The 21995-nt window shown below is 43.0% G+C and overlaps 1 protein-coding gene and 1 pseudogene across 6 annotated transcripts in view; one reads left to right on the top strand and one right to left on the bottom strand.

The window, feature by feature from the left end:
- The window catches only part of RNASEH1 (ribonuclease H1), a 41445-nt gene that overhangs the window by 5522 nt on the left and 13928 nt on the right, over nucleotides 1-21995 (bottom strand). For 4 of the 6 annotated variants that reach the window (XM_067544826.1, XM_067544825.1, XM_067544827.1 and 1 more), the window contains one exon: nucleotides 18527-21966. In XM_067544826.1, coding sequence (XP_067400927.1) covers nucleotides 21880-21966 — 87 coding nt within the window. In that variant the 3' untranslated portion in view covers nucleotides 18527-21879. Of the gene's footprint in view, nucleotides 1-18526; nucleotides 21967-21995 lie in introns of those variants that run through there. The other 2 variants (XR_010919058.1, XR_010919059.1) reach the window with 2 other exon arrangements.
- LOC137150703 (uncharacterized) lies at nucleotides 9949-16734 on the top strand (annotated as a pseudogene).

Raw genomic sequence — 21995 nt, 5'->3', positions numbered from 1 at the left:
CTGATCACCATATTTGGGGTTGGGAAAGAATTTTCCCGCAGGGCACATTGGCAGAGGCTTTGGGGATTTTTCGCCTTCCTCTGTGGCATGGGGCACAGCTCACTTGCTGGTGGATTCTCCGTATCTTAAAGTCTTTAAATCATGATTTGAGGACTTTAATAATTCAGTCATAAGTTAGGAGTCTATTACAGGAGTGGGTAGGCGAGGTTCTGTGGCCTGTGTTGTGCAGGAGGTCAGACTAGATGATCATATTGGTCCCTTTTGACCTTAAAGTCTATGAGAAGAGCCCAATGTGTGAGTGGCAGACCTTCCCACGGTGGCTACATGTTCACTTGCCAGATGGAGGTTGGAGCCCACTCTGCTTCCTGGCTTGCCTACAGGCCTCGGCCTGGGCTCTCTGATGACTCACCACAATGACCGCAGCAGCCTTGACCCGGCTTTTCCAGACTGAGCAGCTGTGGCAGGGCTCTCCCAGTTGTCAATGGGACTGCTGAATTTTGTGAGACCCTGCTTGACCTTGTCGCTGCATCGGAGCTTTGGCCTTCCTGTGCATTGCAGATAGTTCTTGAGTCACCCATAGAGCACAACCTTCAGCAGATGATCTTCAGGCATGCGCTCTACGTGTCCTAGCCAGCGAAGCCTGTGAGCGTCCAGCATAGCCTACATAGAGTGTAGGCCGGGTCTCTCAAGGATCTCATTGTTAGTGATCCATTGGTCCGAAGTGACTTTTTCTGAGACAGTGAAGGTGGAAACTGTTCAATCACTGCTCCTGCTTGGAGTACACAGCTGTAAAGGAGGGTACTGAGGACACAAGCCTGATAGATGGACACCTTTGTATTCAGGGTTAGCAGCTTGTTGTACCTGACATGAGGAAAGTTTGCCAAAGGTGCTGGAGACTGCTGATTCTCGCATCAAGTTCTGAATCAAGGCTAAGTGAGCTGATTTAAAAAGCCAAGATATCAGAAGTGATCCACATTGTCCAGAGCTTCATTATTGACGTAGACTTTAGGTAGGATCTTAGTATCCTGTGATATGATGACTGTTTTCTTAATACTGATTACCATGCTGAACTTGTTGCATGCAACAAAATTTGTTACCTGCACTGTCAGACAAAGCTTTATAAACATGGATGGGCCACATCCTTATTTCACAAGTTTGTTGAAACCTGATAATTTAAAGGCTTGGACAACTTGTCTCCTGAGTCCCCATTTTGTAAACTGTGTACAAGTTTGAGCTATGTCTGTTTTTATGTCTCCTTATACTTTGCAGAGGTGCTCACCCAACTACAACTTTCACATTTTATAAGTGTTCTTTGATCCAGATAACATTCAAAGTCAGTCTTTTAAAACCCTTTAATAATGCCATTTAACTGTCCAAAGCATGTATTTTGGTACCTTCAAAATAACACTATTTCAGTATTATTTCAAGAATATTATTATTATACTGTACAGAACATCTGCAGTGCTCTGTGTTCTGCAAAACATGGAAGAAAACAAAATCCTTGCCCCAAAGAAACCTGGTGAGCTTTATGATGCTGTGTTTGTACAGCATCTAGCACAATGGCTCCTTGTCCAGGACTGGGGGTCTTAGGTTCTACCACAATATAGATTAATTAATAATGTAAATAGTTAAACAAAAATATATGGACCAGATAAGATACATAAGTAGAAGGATGACCCATCCCATTGGTTTTCCTTCTATTTTAAAAATTATTTTACACACACAAAAATGACATTAAAGGAACATTACGGTTGCAAAAGTCAAGCACTCAAAGTTAGGAAATAACAGTATTAAGATTGCTCATCCATGAATTGATTTATTTTTATAACACCTTTGTGAGGTGAGTGGATGGCATCATCCACATTTTACAGATGAAGAATTAAGGCAAGAGATTAAGGTCAAAAGCGACCATTAATGTTTGGCACCCACTTTGAGGCACCTATGATCTGATTTTTCACACAACTTAGGGCATGACTACACTATAAAATTAAGTTGACTGAATTTATGTCGGCATACAGCTGCTGCAGTAATTGCATCGCTTGTGCGTGTCTACACTTTGCTCCTTGTGTCGACGGTGCGTGTCCTCACCAGGAGTGCTTGCAATGATTGAATTATCAGCATGGGGCATTGCAAGCTGGTTTCTGAAAGCCAGCAACAGTCAATGTAAGCAATGCAGCATATGCGCTGACACTGTGTTGACTTAACTACATTGATATTGACTCTAGGCCTCTCATGGAGGTGGAGTTATTAAGCTGTCTTGTGTAGATCAGGGCTTAGTGTGACACAGAGGCCTAATGATGATTCATTACTGTGTCAGCAATTTTTGTCAGGCCTGACGTACACTGAATACCTAACACATGGTTGTCATAATCTGTATCTAAAAGATGTCATGTAAGGTATCATATACAAACTGGTTATATACTTGTCCTGAAAATCATTGTGTGGAGTATGTGCAGGGTGTGTACAAAGTTATAAATATGTGCTAGAATATGTTTATATTCTTAAAATGTATTTGGCAAGCAATGTATAAGCTCAGTCTGCCCTAGATAGAGTAATGTGTATTTGTCTGTCTGACCAGCCTGATCGTCAGGCAGAGATGATAAAGGTACACTTACATGCATAGTAAACAAAGCCATCAGGAGAGCAAGTGGGGAAAGATGACCACTTAAGTCTCTGTGGGGGTATGGAAATTGTACCCTTCAGCAGCCTTCCTGATGCAGGGTCAATGAACTTTGGTAAGATATAAGGAGAGAGAAAAAGTCATTTTGGCATCTTTCACCTGAAGATACAAAGGAACTGAGCACTTTGAGCTCTGTGAAGGTCCTTGCTAGAGGGTCGGGTCAACCCTGCTGCAAAAGAGACTTGGTCAGAAACACTTTGAACAAGAGAGTCTAGTTGGTTAAATCAGATTTTAGTCTTAGAAGCGTATTTTTACTTTTGTTTGCTTGTGACCCTTTCTAACTTTATTCCTTATATTTGGTATCACTTAAACCTATGACTTTTTGATTAATGAAACTTGTTTTACATTTAATAGAAACCAGCACAGGGCTGTGATTGAAATAAGTGTTTGTCAAACACCAGTTAAATTAATGGGTTGCTGTTTAATGACTCTTTAAAGAAGTAGTGAACTTAACTTCTGTAAGTGTTCCAAGAGAGGGTTGACACTACAGGACAGATCGTTTGGGGGAAATTTGGGACTGGGGAGTTATTGGGGTCACCTTGCAAAGAATAACCAAGGCTGGTGGAAGCCAGAGTGAGGCTATTCTGCTGTGAGCTTGCTGCTCATGTCAGGTTCTCAACCAAGGCTGCACAGTACAGACTTGCCCAGGGCTACGGAATAGTCAGTGACACAATCCCTTACTGTTCTGAGTTGAACCCCAAAGCGCCACACTTAGCATTACATAGAACTTTATATGTCCAAAGCATAGCTCCCCCTGACTTCTTTTTGCAGCTCAGATCAGGCCCCAGGGCCTTAAGTTGGACACCCAGAAAATGAGGAACATAATTAGTTACCACTTCTGTAACATCAAATAGGAATTCTGTGACAGGCAGGGATAGAGTCCAATTCTCTAGAACAGCATTCCACTGCCTTAACCACTTTCCCTGCCTGAAATCCACTGCCTCAGTCGCTAAAACACCTTCCAACTTCTGCAACACACGAAGCAGGGGTCATACAGACAACAGTTCACTAAACAACCCTGATTCATCCCCAGAGTATGGTGACTTCTGTGCACTGCATCAGGCAGATGTTCTGTGGAAAAAATATTGTATGGATCATGTAATTAGAGACTATCGTAAATAATGCACATTGGGATCCAAATTAACCTTTATTTTGTCATTTCCTAACTTTTGAGTGCTCGACTTTGCAACTTCAATGTTCTTTTAACCGTTAGTGTCATTTCCTAGATTTTGAAAAGGCAAATTGAAAAAAATAAAAAATGTCTTTATGTGGTATCATATTGGCACGTATGATTCATCAGCATTTCTGTTCACCTAAGTTTCTAAATGTGTTTAGCTCTAGCTTTGAGCAAGGCATCACTGGTGTTCCTCCATCTTCTCTGTCCAAACATTTCATCCAGGGCCAGCTTACAATTTGCAGCGCCACAAACTGCTAGAAAGCAAGCTGTAAGACACTTGTCTCTCCATTCCCATTGCCCGAGCACAAAGATCTGTGTTCTAGGCTCACTGCCACAGTGGGGGTAGGCCTGTTCCTTTTGTTCTTCAGCCAGAGGGGAAAATCAAGTGGAAGGTTGCCAAGAGTTTGGAGCTGCTTTTGGAGAGGAAAGTGGAGGAGGTATTATCTCCTCTTGACCTCCAGGGGAAATTGGGGGTGGAGGGATGACTTCAAGTCTGTTCAGGACTTGAATCAATTTCTCATTCTTACGTCTGTACCTACATACACAAATATGTTTAAACCTTAAAGTTTTCCGAGTAGGTAGACTGTGGCAAAAGCCAGAAGAAATGCACATTGTCGTGATTCTTGTTTTCTTATTTTAACCCATTTTCTCTCTTTTGTTCATGCTCTCAATGCATATTCTCAGAACAAGATGATGGGTATCAAATTATTTTTATTTTGCTGATGTATCTAAAACTGACAAAGGGAAAGATCAGAAGTGATCAGCAGGATTTCTCTAAAGCATATGCTCCCACCAAGGCCTGGAGGCCTGCATTTCCTCCAGCCCCCTGTGCTGTTGGAAATTCAGTTCATGAAATGCTTGAGCAAATCAATTCTGAGTCGGATGCTCCTCACAATATCCTTTGGTCCCTCAAGACAAAACTGAGGGAATTTCTTCTACGCTAAGCAAGCTGGAAGGCTGTCTGGAAAAGACAGATAGGCATAGAGAAGAAGTGCTCTAAGGTACAAGGAATGGAAGATTATTTTAAATCTTTCAGCTCATGTCTCCTGGGAGAAGATCACTGGTTAGCATCAGGCAATCTGATTTTTAGGTTTTATGTTTTGTTACATTCAGTTTAAGAAATTAAAGGAAATAATACAACAGTTTGGGTGGTTTTTTTGTGGGGCAAAGAGTTCCAGATTAAAAATCTTATTTTTTGAATTCAGTTTTTCTCTGTATTTTTGTAAAAGGCGATAATGTTTCCCTGAGATTTTTAAAAGCAAACACACTTACTCCTATCTGGAACAAGTTGACATGCTTCAGCAGTTACATTTTCAGTTCATGTTCTGGAATAGTGCTTCATTCAGGGACTGCACTAATTTTTCAGCGACCATATTCACCCATTGCAGGAACTGACGCAGTCCCTTTATTTAATGGTGGTGATGGAGCTGGGTGATCAGGAGCCAAACATTCCTTTTACTTCATGGCTGGCTGAGACACAGTACTGAAAATGTGAGTTACTGTCTTTCTGATTGGTCAGTGGAACTCAATAATCAACAAACAACCCAAATAAACCATGGCTGCCCATGCAGAGAAATTTTTAAAAATACATTTGTGAGAGAATTCCTTGTTTTAGGCTTAACTTTAATTTGGGTTCAGGTGTTAGAAATTGTGATTTTGGAGGTTAAACATTAAAGCCAGAGGCCTTATTCAGAGTAGAAAGTAAGAACTAAGGCTAGGAATTTTCAACCTAATCTATTTAAGGTTTTTATAGCACCTTTTACCATGGCACCAAAGGTGCAAGAAGGTCAGCAGACGAGAGTCCCTACTTTTATTTCCTTTTGGAAGACATGCTTCCTTTCATTTTAAAACAGTGTAAATAAAGTTCCACCTTTGTCAACCAGGCATACAACTCACCTCCAGGAGGGAGAATCATATGGGAAGTACATTCTTGATCATACTCTGATTCCCAAAATACAATGTTGAAAGAATGCTATGTATATTTTGCTGTTGCTCGAAGTTATCAAGCAAGAAAGGCTCAGGTTTCTGTTTCTCTTCTCTGAGGGTAGCTTTAGACATATGTAAGAGGGAGGCCTATGACAGCACATTTTAGAGGGCACCATAACAAAAGTTCAGCCACCATCTGAACTCTTTGCAGACTCGGCTGAAAAAAGCTCTCTCTGGTGAGTTGGTACTGACGGGCTGCACAGCATCTGTTCAGCAGCCAGCAGGCTGCTTAGAGGCCAGTCACAGGCAAGCGTAGAGCTATAATGTTTCCAATACAATGCTTGATAATCAATCACCAGCACCCCTTGGTATTGGTTCCTGTTCTGTCGGAGAGCTTTTCTACATTAGGAAATCACACCATGATTTTCAGTAATGGGTAGCCCTGAACCTGGACTGAAGACTGTTTAAGTGCTAGTGCAGAGGTGATGCGTAACTGTTGATAGTGGGGGGGAGACACAATTTAAAGATTCGCCCCCACTCCTACTCCCAGCCTCCCCTTCGGAAAGCAGCAGCCCCTCCCTGTAGTGTCCAACTGTTGCTCCTGCCTCTCCACGCTGGGCACAGGTCGTAGCGTAGCTCGCCCAGCGTCCGAGATCACTAGCCTAGCTCCGCTCTATGAGTTACCGCACAAGAAGGGGGCCCGGTAGCACTATGTGACTGAGCAGGGCCTGCTCTGAGTCAACAGGAAACCCATACATGGGAGTGGGACAGCCCCACCCTGAGCTTCTGGAGGCTGGGTAGTTTCCAGCTGTGGCTTCCAAGGGTTCCCTGGCTGGGGGCTCCTGTGCATTAGCCACTGCGTGGCCCTAGTTAAATCCATCCCGTCCCTGTGCAAGACCCGAACAAACACCGGAGCAGATGCCTCAGTGGTGATCCCATGCTGGGCTCAGCTCTGCAAGTCTTAGGCAGATGAGGAATTTGAGCCCCCCAAACCTCCCTAGATGTGGTCCCATTGGCCTGCCTGGAGGGCCGCTGCAAAGGGAGGACAAAGTGGGGAAGCTTGCTCTTGCTGGCGTCTGTTTTGAATAAGCTACTGTACATTCATGTACTTTGAGCCTACTCCCTGCAAAAAAAGAAATAAAAATATTCTGGCAGAAATATGAGGAGGTAGGTGACCCTGTGTCCCCCCTCTCCCCACATCACCTCTGTGCTAGGGTAGCTAAAATACATCATCCTGGGTTTGCTTGACTAGCATCTCTGCAATCTGAACAGACAGAGTCTGGATGGAGTTGGGATGAGGAGAACCGAACAGGTGGAGTGTAAGCCAGCAGGCTAACTCACCAGCCTATGCCTTAATGACCACTCTCAGCTACAGGATTTCAGTCTCTTTTCTTCAAAGGTCAAAGTTTTATTTTTTCAAAACAATACAAGTTGAACATATAAGCCATGTCCCTTCTCCCTGACCCAGGTCTTCTGCTTGGGGCCCCAGATACTTCCTACAGGATTAGACTCCACAGAACATCTAATTGGGAGTTCAGGCAAGTCTCCCTGCTCTCTTCTCCTTCATAGCCTGCTTCTTGCAGGCCATCTGCCTGAGAGCCACTGATAAACTGGGTTTTTTCCCCTGATCCATGGACTCCTGCAGGAGCCTTCCTACACTCTACAGGTCCCACCTGTTTCCAGGTTACCCCTGACCTGCGCACTCTTCTGTACTCCCCCAGCAGACAGTCAATGACTCAGGCCTGGTCTACACTACACACTTAGGTTGACAGAAGCCACCTTACATCAATCTAATAATGTATGCGTCTACATGACCAGATCCCTTCCACCGACTTAACTCATCTGTAACATCGACTTAATTACTCCACCTCTGTGAGAGGCGTAGCACTTTAATTGATGTTGATGGATTGGCAGAGAGGCAGTGTAGACACAGCATTGTGTAAGTCGACTGAATTGGCCTCAGGAGGTGTCCCACAATGCTCTGCTGCGACCTCTCTGGAGATCGTTTTGAACTCCACTGCACAGCAGCCAGGTATATAGGAAACAGCCCCTCCCTTGTTAAAGCCCCAGGAAATTCTGAATTCCCATTACCTGTTTGATCAGCATGGAGAGCTCACCAGTGCAACTGATCCTGGTGACTCAACACCTCAAACGTGTGCCAGCCTGTAGTACACAGGAGGTGGTGGATCTTATTGTTCTGTGGAGAGAAAAGGGTGCTCCAATCCAGCCAAAGAAATGTAGATATCTACAAAAAGAACAAGTGGGGCACGGGGGAGAGGAACTACAACAGGGACACGCAGCAGTGTCGTGTAAAAATCAAAGAACTTCAGCAGGCGTACCAGAAGATGAGGCGAACAGTAGTTCTGGTTTTGAACCACAGACATGCCACTTCTACAATAAGTTGCATGCAGTTCTTGGCAGCAACCCCAGCACGACCCCCAAACGCAGCATGGATACCTCCCAGGAGCTGAGTCCCAGGCCACCTCAGGCAACAACAACAAGGCGGTCATCTGGATGGAGGAGGAGAATTGGAGAGCAGGGGATCCATTCTACCTGAGAGCCAGGAACTATTTTTAACCCTAGAACAGTCCAGCTGGTCACAGGACAGCATGGTGGCCAACCGTGATGCCAGGGAAGGCACCTCTGATGAATATGCAATTCCAATCAAACTGTAGCAGCTACATGCTCTTATATTTTATGTACAGTCTGAAGAAAAAGTGAGGTGCAGTGCGTATCTGCTTCCCAGTGGCCGCTCCAGTTTCACAGAGGGTGCCCCCCCGGAAAAGATTGTTTATGTGCTCGGGGATGGCCTGAGAATCCTCCATGGAGATCTCCAGGAAACTTCCATGGAGGTAGTCTGCAATCCTTTGCATGAAGGTTTCTGGGGAAGGCTGCCTTATTTCTTCCACCAAGGATGGACACTTTCCCATGCCACTGCAGTATTAACTCTGTTGGCATCATTACGGTGCACAGAACAGTAGCATAAGGACCACGTCTGTACCAAGACACTTGCAGCATCTGCTCCCTTGCCGCTGCTCTTACCCTCAGGAGACTAATATCACATTGGGTCACCTAGGGGAGATGGTGGAAGTTTTCATTACAAGTGCTCATACCACAAAAAGTAGAGCAGGTGATTCCCTACCCATGGCGATTTCCAGGTCCCTCAACAACTGTTTCCCTATCATGCCAATGGTTTGGTTGGCAGAGATCGGGGTTGACCCCAGAATCTGCAAGTTCAGGGGCGACTACTACCAGCAGTGTTGGGGGGGTGGGGGGGAGAGCTTCATGTATTTTCTCATTGCTGTAAACTCCACACACATCCCCCCAGAGCTGCCTCGGACAAAGACCACAATTTGGGAGGCTTAACACTGGTCCCAGGTCTTAAAGCAACGTCCATGTTGCTGGGGGGGGGCCGGGGGCATGGTCCACCTGCGCTCTAATGCAGGTTTCGCACAAGTTACAGCACATGTCCCATCACCCACACCGCAGCCCATACTCACCACGGCTGGAACAACAAACCGGTTAATTGAATAGCTAGGAATTCTGATTATGTTCTGGCTTGCACTGAGTGTAATTAGGGGAGTGTTTTTTAAATAGCAATCTTGCACTAGAACTTGACAAAGATTGCCTTGTGCTTTGCATGCCTTACAGTGGAAAGCTTGGCCTTCAGCACATCCTCCACACTGGTGGAGAGGCTTCTACAGATTAGAAGGCAGAAAAAGAGAACGCATGATGACATGTTCAATGAAATAATAAATGTCTCTGGGACAGCTGACGCAACTAAGAGCCTGGAGGATTTCATTGTCTAAAAAACTGGACATGGAAAGCATTTTTCCATGCAAGAGATCATTCCAGGAGCATGAGCGTGCCACGTAGGATGAAATGCTGTGGATTATGAAGGACTAATCAGACATGTTGAGGCAATGGAGCGAATCCACCAATGCCTCTGATAGTCACTACCCAGGTCCAGAGACAGGGAACCTGACCTGCCCAGGAAACCCGGACAGAAAGCAAGCCATTCACTCCTGAACAAGTAAAGGCAATGGGAAATTCTTTGGCTCCCCTGACAAAAGATACAGCCATGAGTTGGCTAAGTAGGGCTCAAAGGTTTCCTGGAGGACAGGGAGGCTACTCTGCAGGAGACATAATTGATGTATGGATCTGAATGACTTTACTGGCCTTGCAGCTGACATTCAAGGAAATTAAGGAAGTAAGACAGGGAGTGCAACGAGTGCTTTTTCCTGAAGTCAATCACTTGGTGTTGTTTCACCAGGAGAAACAAGTGCCTGGAGAAAGTCCTGATGACTATATAGCAAGAAAGAAATTGCTACATAGTATGACCAGTTTACTGTTGGTTGATCCTCTGTACTGGGATTGGCTAGAGTTTAAGGAACCTTTGGTCATAGGCCTGACTCCCTCGCTGTGCATAATAGCTGGGGGCGGGGCAGCAGAAAGGCCATTCCCAAAACTGGAACGTATTGTCGGAGAAAGATATGAGCTCCAAAGGCAAGCATTCCCAGGGTATGGGACTAAGAAGGGAGGTAAAGTGGCAGCAGTCATGTTTAAAAATTTGGGACCAAAAGGAGTGTGTAAAGAGTGATCCAATGGAAGAAAGAAAGGGTGAAGGAGTTGGAAAGCGAAAACCGAACTCCTGGAGAGCTGAATTGTGGAGGCGGTTAATAAAATATGAAGAGAAAGAAAACACTGATGGACTCCCTGATGCAGAATTGCTGCAATGACTGGCACTGCATGAAGGAAAGGGATTAGACCCCCGCGAGAAAGGAGGGATCTCATAGTACACAGCAGAGATACTGAGCGCTCCTGCCACCCTTCTTTGTGGCATCCATTGTTAATGAGGTGTGGAGGGCGAGTGACAGTAAATATCATTGAAGACCGGGCAATCAGACAAACCGTGTTAATAGATACGAGTGCCTCATATTCCATCCTCGGTAAGAATCCCACTGAGGGGGGAATTTTTGCAATGAAGGAAGACATTCAGTAAGAGGGATTCAATTGAAAGGAAACTCAGATACTGTTTACAGTTGCACTCAGGCATAGTATTGTGTTAGTGACAGGAAAAGGCAAGTTTGGAAAAATGGAATTGGGAGGACTGGGAATATCGGGGACAGACATGTTAAAATGCCTAGGGATCATTGTGGACTTGGCTAACTGTGCTCTGTTGTGTCAGCTTCCTTGGGATAAGCCCTTTTGGGACATACCTGTTTTGCCAGCAAGACACAGGGTGGCAGCATTAAAAGCAAATGAGCAGGTAGCAATGCCACCATGGGAGCAGCCCATCCAAGATATAGTACAGCAATATCCCTAGGTATGAGCCAAGAACAAACCAGAATGTCAAAGGATAGAAGCACAAGTTGTAATAGAAGGACCCGATCCCCCACCCCAAAAGCAGTATCGATACCCAGCAAAAGCAGAAGAGAGATTATATGAAACTATAAAGTTGTTGCTGGAATAAGAAGTTGTGGTGGAATATTAGAGTACCAACAACTCTCCCATTTAGCCTGTAATGAAGGCATATGGCAGGGATGGCCAAACTGTGGTTTGTGAACCACATGCGGCTCTTTTACAGTTAAAGTGCAACTCACAGAGCCCCTTGTGCTCCCCATTCTCCTCCTACCAGAATAGGGTGGGGAGCTCAGAGCTTCTGCCCTGCCGCAAGGTGGTAGGGCTAGCGGATTCTGCCTAGCAAGAAGGAGGAGTGTAACATGGTCCGACTCACCACTTGGCACCTCCTGCTGGCTATCTGGGAAATCAGCTCTCAGCCAGGCAGATGCCCCTCTCTGCAGTGTCTTGCCGTCTATCCTGTCTCCACTGGACCCTCCTTCTCGTGACTTGGCCCTCCGGCTGAATCACAATCCGGGTTCCCCCTCTTCCAGGGGATTCTGCAGTCCGTTCTAGCCACTTCCCACTGTGGCCACCGCAGTCCTGCTACCACTCCAATAGCGATTGGGGAAGGGAGGGACCATGGCCCACCCACTACTCTGGGTCCTAGCCCAGAGACCCTTTGTGTGGCCGCCTTTCACTGCGTTTCCCCCAACTCATCAATGGATTTCCCTGAGCCACTTCCACGCAACCCCAGTACCTCCTCTGCCCTTGCTTCAGGGCATTTGGCTCTGCTGAGCCCCAGCAGCCAGCCAATGCTCTGTCCAGGATGCTGACAGTCCTTCCTCTTCGGGCTCCTGGGAGTCACTCTCCTTGCTCTGCTCTGCAGCTCCCTTTTATGCTGGCCTCCTGGGTCCCGACTGACTGCCATGCAGCCCTTTCCTATTGGCTATCTATTGCACAGCCTCTCTAAGGGCCCTCTGAATCCTTTCCAGGCCAGTGCGGGGCAGGCGCCCTGTCACAGGGAGTCTTGGGGGGGTCAGTAAATTTGGCCATCCCTGGCATATGGTAAAATCTGGAGACTGTGGATTACAGCGCTCTAAATAGTGACTCCTATGACATTTGGGAGTTGCTAAATATTTGAAGGTCATGGTGGCAGGCTATAGCTAGAGGATCTAAATGATTTTCTGTACTTGATTTGTCTAACGCCTTTTTTGCTAATCCGCTTCATCCAGATTCTTGGCATAAGTTTGATTTTACTTTTCAAGGTAGATGGTACACTTTCACCCAAGACCCCCAAGGATGCCATTATGCACTGGCCACCTGTCACACCCACATGATGAGGACGTGAGATAAGCTAGAGCACCAAAGGAATGTAATTTCGTATGTAGATGACATCCTCATACATACCAAAATCAAAGAAAAGAACTTAGAAGTGTTGGCTGAAGTGCTTTATGTAACTCAGGAACTGGGATTTAAAGTCAGCCCAGCTAAGGCACAATTGTGTCAACAACAGGTATCTTATTTGGAGGTCACCTAGTACAGGAGGGACGAACTTCTGACAGAGGGTGGAATTAATTCAAAAGCTGCCAGCTCCAACTGATGTTACTACCTTATGGTCATGTTTGGGGTTAGTATGGTCATGTTTGGGGTTTTCACGTGACTTTATAAAGGGCTATGCAAAAAAAGCTGTTCCTTTGTATAAATTATTAAAAAGGCATATAGCATGGAAATGAGGTCCAGAACAAAATGAGGCTGTAAAAGAAGGCCTAAGCCAGGCCCCAGCTCCTATATATCCCCATAAAGATAAACCATATGTTTTACTGTTAGCTACAACATCCACGGGTCTAGGAGCAGTACTGAGTCAAGACCATGGTACAGGCCACTGCCCAGTGGGAAATGCTTCCTGTGTGCTGACGCCAGTAGAGCAGAAATTTATAGCCTGTGAGAAGGAAGTGCTGGTGTTAGTGTGGGCCCTACATTGGGACTACTTAGTTGGATCATCTCCGGTGGTGTTGCGCACTACACATACACCCATAAAATATCTTTTTTCTGGAAAGGCCAATGATAGGCATGTATTTAAACCCCAGATTGGCAAAATGGATCTTAGCTTTGATAAATAAGGAAATGATGGTAGAACAGCAATCGAATTTATCCCTGGCAGCATATAGTCTTGTAATTAATGGAGAAGAACACATTTGTCCATTGCCTGACCCACAACTATTCAGTACTGCTCTATTCCAAAGTGAGATTATTTGGAATGAGACAAAGTGTGAATCTTATAATATTTTGTAGATGGGTCTGGTTATTACAAAAAAGGGACACAATATACAGGATTTGCGGCTGTCAATGTTATAAGTGGACAAGTAGTGAAAGGGAAGTGTACTCCTCACTCTGCCCAGGCAGCAGAGGTTGTGATAGTTGCAGATACATTAGAGAATACCCCATAAATCAGCCTGTAGCAATATTTTTGGATTTTGGTTGGGATGTTCAGGAAGTGTTTGATTGGCTCCCTGTATCTAGAGGAAGAGGTATAAAAACTGCAGATGGAAAACCAGTAGCCCAGGTAAAAAAATTATTATATTTTGCCAGGCTAGCAGAACAGTGAGAAGAGTCTGTGCAGATTTGTAAAGTGAAAACACACAAAAAGGGAACCACCAGACTGATTTAGAAGCAGGGAGAGACACTAAGGAGGGAACTATCTGGAAAGAGGACAGTCCCAATAGTGATCCAGTGATGGTTATCCAAGACCAGAAGAATGTAAATATAGATCTAGTTGCATTACAAGAGCAAGATGAAAGTCTGATGAAGTTATTAAAAAAAGGGAGATCACTGAAGTGGAAGGTATGGCAACATCCTTCAGGATTGATTTTGGCACAAAAGGAAGGAGGAGACTTTCCTGTTTGGGTAGTACGAGAAGTGATTAGAGATGAATTTATAGGTTTAGTGCATGATCAAGGGCACTTGGGAGTAGATAAGATCTTAGTATGAATACAAGCTGCAAGGCGGGGGCCAGGAATTATGGAGAATGTAATTCAACATGTGCATAATTTTAACCTGTGCTGCTAATAACCAAGACTCCAAAATAGTTAAGGCAATCAGAGGGTAACAGGACCACCGAGTCGTTTGCAAATAGATTTTATAGGTGCCTTACCTCTACCTACAAGAAGGAATAAATACTGTTCAGTGATAGTGGACAGCTTTATAAAATGGACTGAAGCCATAACAACCCAGAACAACACAGCTAATACCACTGTCACAGTTTTAGTAGAGCAGGGGTTTTCCCACTGCAGATACCTGAATAAATAGATTCAGATCAGAGACTGCATTTTATAGGAGAAGTGACAAAGGGAGTTGGGTCAGGCCTTTCGAATTAGGCAGAGATTGCACATCGCACTTTCCCAGAGTTCAGGGCAAGTAAAAAAAGACAAATTGCACTTTAAAACACGCTTTAGAGAAAAGCGGCTAACCAACAAGGAAAAGACCAGGATCAAAAGCTACCATTAGACATACTGATCCTAGGAAAGACTATGGCCGCACATGAGATCACCCCTTACAAAGCCATGACAGGCCGAGAAATGAAATTACCTGAATTTGTTGAGGTCAGTGGCCCATATGGATGGGACCTGTGAGAATTATGGATAAGGCCAGTCCTACTGTATATCAACTAGAAATACACCGAGGCAAGAAAAGGGTTAAAAAATTATTCCACTCATCTCAGTTGAAATCACACAAAGGCAACAGATTAATGGCCCATAGAGGCATGTCATGTTTTGTATATTGCAGGTCTTAAGATGATGGTCGGGTAGTTGAGTATAACGGTATAGTGAGTATGCTCTCCCCAGCAGTCAAAATAATAACAGCATAATTAAAGTTGAAGTAAAGGAAAACTGTTAATATACAATGCTGTGTAAAAGAGAATTCAACTGCAACCCAAAGACAGATCTGTAATACTGATGTGGAGCGTGAATGCAAGCTCAATGTAACTTTTTGGACTAGAAAACAAAGTGATAAAGTTAGTTGTACGTGACAGTACACTAACCAGATGGAGGATATATTCTTAAATTCTACTGTGAAAATAATTAAAGGAGATAATGGAACTAAGTGTGTGGTTTTTGACATTAACAGAAAGTATCATTTTAATGTGACTACTTGAATTAGTAAACAAAGTAGCATGGATAGCTGTATATGGTGAAGTACACTTTTCTCTAAGTGTGTAATGCCTAGGTGCCACTTTTTGTCCTGGTATGTGCCTCATTGGGCCAAAATAGGACAAACTGAAGTATTACAGATAAGATATTCCCAAGCAAATACCACTAATGCCATAGCCTTGCAGGAGACCTTTGTAAATATTACCGACTCATTGGACAATGTAACTAAAATAAGAGTGAATTATGTGAAAAAGCATTGAATGTATCAAGCAAACCAACTGAATATTAACGGCCTGTGGTATAATAGGGAGATAGAGGTAAATGGTGGATGTAGCATTCCTCCAATAGCCTTTCATGTGTGGTGTAAAGGAACCAGGAGTGCACTACTGACCTCAAGGTTAAAGAGTCCATGGAAGATATGAGAAGCTGAGTGGTTTACTGAAAAATTCTCGGTAATTCCTGCCCTTGCCCCATATGTTTAAAAAATAGGACCCTATGTGGTAAAGCATGATCATGTATTAGAATTGATAACCAGGCCGGTTCAGTCATTAAAAATGGTGGTTATCTTTGTCTACTGGTTAACATATGTACTCTAAGACCCAACTGTACTACATTTATATCTATATTACACATGGAATGAACTAAATGGATTAATAATTTGTTTTCATGTACTAAATGATTTAAAAGGGGTGTAGATGCCAAAATATTGGGAGGCACAGGAACTGGATTAGGAGTACTGAATAGCATGGACTACAGGTTTTGGCAAATAAGTTGGAAGATGCAACATTCAGGATGCAAGGCTTGTTGAAATCTCTAAACTCATCCTTATCAGAACTGGGAATGGGTCAATGGTTAATAGCAAATGTTTTGCCAGAATGGGAAAAGATAAATGAATAAGATCACCAATTAATTTTGAAAGCTCTTAGTGTTAAAGAAAGCAATGTTTCTTTGGCCTTAAACCGCATATAAGCCCAAGCCTGGGTACAAAATGTTGTCATAAATCTTAGAGATGGGGCAAATAGAATTTTACCTGTAGAAATTCAGAAAATCATATGGGATGCTGCCACTCAAAAGGAATGATGGTTACAAGTCTGGTGGAGATTAGTAAATTTTACTTATATCGACATCAGTTGTTGCTTATGTATTGACAATAGCAGAAGCTACTGTTGAAAAGGTGTATTCCATTGAAGAACATTCCTGAAGAACAAATAGCCCTGGCTATTAACCAAAAGGGTGCAGTAATTTATCCAATAATAGACCATAGGGTATGGGCTGTATGGGACAATGATAAATGGCAGTCAACAGATTTAGAAGTCTGTATTGTAGAGCAAGGATTAGGATTTATATGAGAAGACGACACTTTTAAAATCAGCAGTGCATGTTTTAATACTAATGAGTGTGTGTCCCATTTTGAAGTACATCCTGACCAGACTGTCAAGGAAGGGATTGTTGTAGATTAAGAAGTAAGCCTGACTCAAGTTGCCCAGGGCCTGCTAGGTTACAGAAGATCATGATAAAATTGGCTGAGACTGGTTTGAATCAGCAAAAGATGGTGGTAGGAGGGAGAATGTAGTAAACAAGATAGAGAAGCTCCACAGAATGTAAGAAAAGCACCCAAACAGTGTGGTTTCCAAGACAACATCACAGAATATAAAAGACTGAGATGTTTGGGACTCAGAGACTGCTGAGATTCTCACAGGCTGCCATCAAGCTCCATTGACACAGACCTGAGGCCTCATTCCGGTTCCTGGCCAGCTCCATAGTGGGACTTCACTACTAGGACTATGTAAACTAGAATTGTCAACATTTGCTTAGATATCCAATAAACTTTGCTTAATCAGAGAATGGAAGGCTCTCATCCAATTACTGGTGTGCCCCAATTCACCCACAAATTCAGTCAACACCTTGGAATCCCTGTCATTGGAGGTTTTTAAGAACAGGTTGGACAAGGGTGGTCCACCTTTACTTGGTCCCACCTCAGCGTGAGGCAATGGATTAGGTGAACTCTTCAGATCCCTTCCAGTCCTACATTTCTATGATAATCCTGGCTCTATCACAGATTCACCTTGTACATTCTATCCCCTTCCTTCTCCCCCACCCCTTCAGGTTTTACTTAATGTGTGTCTCCTTCAGTTTCCCATCTGTGTACTGGGGAATATAATGCTTGAGCAGGGTCATGAGAAGTGATATCAGTAAAGTGCTTTGAGATTCTTGGATGAAAACTGCTACAGAACATTAACTGTACTGCTGCCATCTGCTGAATGGAATCAAAAGCCTCTTATCTGCATCCCCTTGGCTCTTCCAGGCTACCAGAGATTCTGTTTTAGCTCCAGTGGCAGGGGCTTGTAGGTCTGGAGTAGCATCGGAGTTCTATTTGCACTCCTGCTGTGAAATTCCAAATGTGGTGCCTGCATCATTCAAAATTGGAGCTTGCATACACTGCAGTTTTAATACACAAAATCCCCTGTAGCAACTCCCCAGCATCACAAACTAATTTCTGGGGAGGCAAGGGGGGGTAAGGTAATCTTGTAGGACCAACTCCTGGTGAGAGAGAGATAAGTTTTTGAGTCCACACAGGTCTTCTTCAGCTCTGGCAAATATACTCCAGGCTTCACAGATAAATGCAAGACAGAACAGATTGTTTAGCATAAGTAGTTGAATATATTCTAAGAGACCATTCAAGGTAGAGTGGCCTGTTAATACAACTGCAGTCATGCTACCTTGAATGGTCCCTTAGAATATGGACTTAGTATAATACTAAGACATCTATTTTACCTTGCATTTAGCACTTTTCACAGACCTGAAGAACAGCCATTTGGCTCAAAGCTTGTCTCTCTCGCCACCAGAAGTTCGTCCAATAAAAGATCTCTCATCCACTTGGTCTCACTAATATCCTAGGATCAACACAGCTACAACTACACTGCAGACAAACCAAGCACTGTCATTCTTCCCCTCTCCCATCATGATCAGATTTATGACTAGCAAAATATGTAATGAAGCTCTCAATAAACAAGGCCAAAGCTAGACAATCTAGGTTGGTGCTTGATGGATGAGGGAAAAAAAAGAAAGGCAGAAATACTAGTGTAGAAGAGAAGCTTGGTCAGAAGTATGTGTGCTTGTACACGCAGCATAAATGTACAGTGCTGCTGACTCCGCAGAGAGGCCTTCTCCTCCCCTATAATTAACACTATTTTAGCATAGTTTTATGTAAGGGTGCAAAGTGAAGTACTCAAAAGGTAAGAAATCCCAGAATTAAGTTTGTTCCATCTTTATTTGGCCTTTTATGTACACATTATGATACAGTGACTTCAATTACATGATAACATTGTTTTTGCCACATTCAATGCATAGGATGGACAGACAGTGCTCACTGTATAGGTGACTGTTGAATATTTCCATTCATCACTCAATGTGGGGCCTTTGGCTTTATTTACAACACATCATCCAAATCCCAGGCCTACCACTAAATTGTTTATTCATGGCCTTTTCTGCCTCTTAAGTGACTGGCCCAGCATTATACAAAAATTGGGACAGAGGCAGAGAAAGAATCCAACTAAATTTCCAGGGTGGTATTCAATTGGATAAAATATCCTGGATGGGGACCTGTGGAAAAATTAGGAAGTTATTTATAAACAGCCAATGCCTACATACAAGGGGACCAAAGTAAGATTACACAGGCAACCTTAATTCTGGGATTTTCCCATTTGAGTGCTTACTTTGCAAGCATAACATTATTTTAATCTTTTATATTATATTAGCAGCACTCTTGACTAATGCAGTGTTCCAGAGAACTGAGGAAGCTTAAAAACAGGTTTTTATTAGTTCTTGTAAAATTAAGGATACGGAGGTATATAGAGACTTTTATAAATATTCCCTGACAAACTTAAGATGGAATTAAAATACCAATACATGTGGCTGCATTTTTCACCTGAGACGTGACTGAAGTTAGACTAGGGTTCTTAAATCCAGTCACACCAATTTTTATATTAAATGGCTTCGGTTTATTTGTAAAAGTGTTTTTGAGCTTGCAACCACAATAGGCTGTGTGTTTCAACAGCTAAAATGTCTGATGAACTATCAACACCAGCAGAAGGTGTGCAAGTCACATACAACCCTGCAATATACCGCTGTAGTCTCCATTACCCTCAAATGACCCCCCATGTAAATTTATTTAAGGGTACTGCAGTTGCACAGATATGAAGCTATAATCCAGGCTGATGAACCTCAACCAGTGGTGATTTGTTATGCAGGAAAAGACCAGTTTACCCATCAAACCCTGCAGTGAGGTAAAAAATGTGCTCAGTAAAGTTTAATACGAGTATCAGAAAGCCACCACATAGGGAACTCTACAGCAGAGTTTAACTAAGGCCTTGACTAGATTGGGGATTTGCCCCTTTACAGCCATACATGTAGTTGAAATGGTATAATTCCTAATTGTAGGAAGGCAAAGCCATTCCAAGCAATGGAACTTACCCTGGTTTCAAAAGGATTAAGTGCTAAAAGAGTATCTTTTGCCCACCTACACTAGAAGTGACTGGTTCATCTTACACCAATGATTGTAATTGGGGCAAAACTCCAATCTAGACACAGCCCATGTCATTTGAAGATAGAAATATAATATATGAAAAATTAAGATATCTTATTTTCTTTAAGATCCTACATTCCTAAAGACCAAAATTTTAGTAAGTACATAAATGCTGGCATAGAGGAGGTGGAGTTGAGGTGGAGAAAGGACCAAAGCTACAGTAATAGAATGGAGAGGGTGCAGCTATAAAAGGACCCCATGCTATTGAAAGGGAAAGGACAAAAAAGTGAATAAAGCTACAAGTCTCAAGGTTGAGGGGGAATGACTGATGCCAAGGAAAGGTGGCAATGAGTCAGAACGGGTCAAGTGAGTGACCACATTGGTGGACAGGTGTCAATACACTACTGAATGTCAGAAGGAAAGGAAGGGAAAAGCTTTAGGGTCAGAACATCAAAATGAAATCTGAATACCCTAGGATAATGTAGGGGAGAAACAGGAAGGGAAGCTAGGATGAGATGGAAGATTCCACCAAGAGGGAAGGGAAGAGTCAATCTGCACTTCAAAAAAGGGAAGCTGGCAAGAGATGGAACTGGAAAGAGGAGCCAAATGCATCTTACAGGGCAAGGCATATGGGCAAAAAAAAAAAAAAAAAAAAAAGGAGGCAGGTAGGGAAGAATTGTGAGCAGTAAAGTATGTTTGGAACGGGATTAAAAGAAAGGAAATCCATTGAGATGAGGTTAACAGAATCAAATCACAGGTAAAGAGAACAGAATAGAAACAAGGCAGGAATGGAGTTAACAAATGTGTCAGTGTGGCAAGAGGTGATGAGCATGTCGGGACAAGGAACACACTAAGTAGAATATAAGGTCTTGTTCATAGGAAAAGAAAATGGAACATACAAACAGGAGATGGAAACAGAACAAAAATTATGAAGGTTAAAGAAGGGAAAAGAAAGCAGCAAAATAACATGGAAAGCATGGGGGTGCTAAAGAAGCAGGGGACAGAAAAAGCAGTGGGACCACAAAAACATAAGTGGCACAGGAAGAAGTTTGCAAAAATAGGCAAAAAGGCAGAAGTCAATCAACTAATGTGTCAAACCATAGTACACAGGACACTGACCAGTATGAAAGTCACCAGAATTCACATGGATTCAAGTGTGAAATAATCAAGGTCAGTGAAAAGGTATAAGAGAGCACAACAGTGAACAGGGCAGTTTGCAGTATGAAGTTACTCAGGAGCCCATCTTGTGATGGCAATAGCTGACTAGAGGCCAGTGAGAGGTTGCTTCAGGAAGAAGAAAGCTGGAAGCAAAGTCAGCTGGGGACCTGGAATTCAAGTGGCTGAAGAGGAAGCCTGTTTAATGCTTCCCTGCAGTCTAGCATGTTAACTGTTACCACTGCAAGTTTGCACTAACAAACACTTTACAGCAGTTTACATATGGATGCCCTTACCAGCTAACACTAACAAATACTTGTTAACTTTCCTCCTGCACCTCTTCAAATGCTGTTTTATAGCATTATACAGTTCAAATGATTGTCACTGCCCTCTGGTATTTTCTACACTCTGTTTATAAACACACTAACATCAAACTTCAAGTTTACATTTTTTTCAAAACTCTTGGTAAAGGGAAAATAAAACATTTATCTAGCAGACAGATTGCAACATATTCCTCTTCATAAACTTTTCTGGAACAATCACTTTGTAAAACATCTCAGTTGTGGAACGTATAAAAAAATTCTTAAGGGGCACTGTCGCAAAAGGGATTAAACACTGGATACCTCAATTTGACCAATATTTGAATGTTCAGTTAATTGTTAAACAAACCTCCACCAGTAAGGCTGTGGCTAAGTAATCTGAACACCCTAGAAAAGTAGGTGTTTGTAGGGAACAATGTATATTTAAAAATTTTAAATAAAAAAAAAGGGGGGGGGGGGAGAAGTATAGTTCCAACAAAGTTTAAATTAACTTATTTTGAACAATCCAATAGGAAGTTTTCATACTGAAAAGATAGTCTGTATGTCTTACGGCTGCAATAGTCTTTAGTTAGCAAGAATGAAGTTTTCTAGTCTTGGATAGCATGCTAGCAGTTTTGTTTTCCAGCTCCTTCTCTTGCAAGTCTATCAGCCTCTTCATTTCCTTTAAACCCAGCATGACCAGGAACATGCATCTGTTGAGACAAAAAGTTATTTAGCTCTT

The sequence above is a fragment of the Emydura macquarii genome, unplaced genomic scaffold (assembly GCF_026122565.2).
Source record: "Emydura macquarii macquarii isolate MOO-44397 ecotype Brisbane River unplaced genomic scaffold, CSIRO-AGI_Emac_v2 contig_1027, whole genome shotgun sequence".
Lineage (NCBI taxonomy): Eukaryota > Metazoa > Chordata > Testudines > Chelidae > Emydura > Emydura macquarii.
This window is presented reverse-complemented; position numbering and strand designations above follow the sequence as displayed.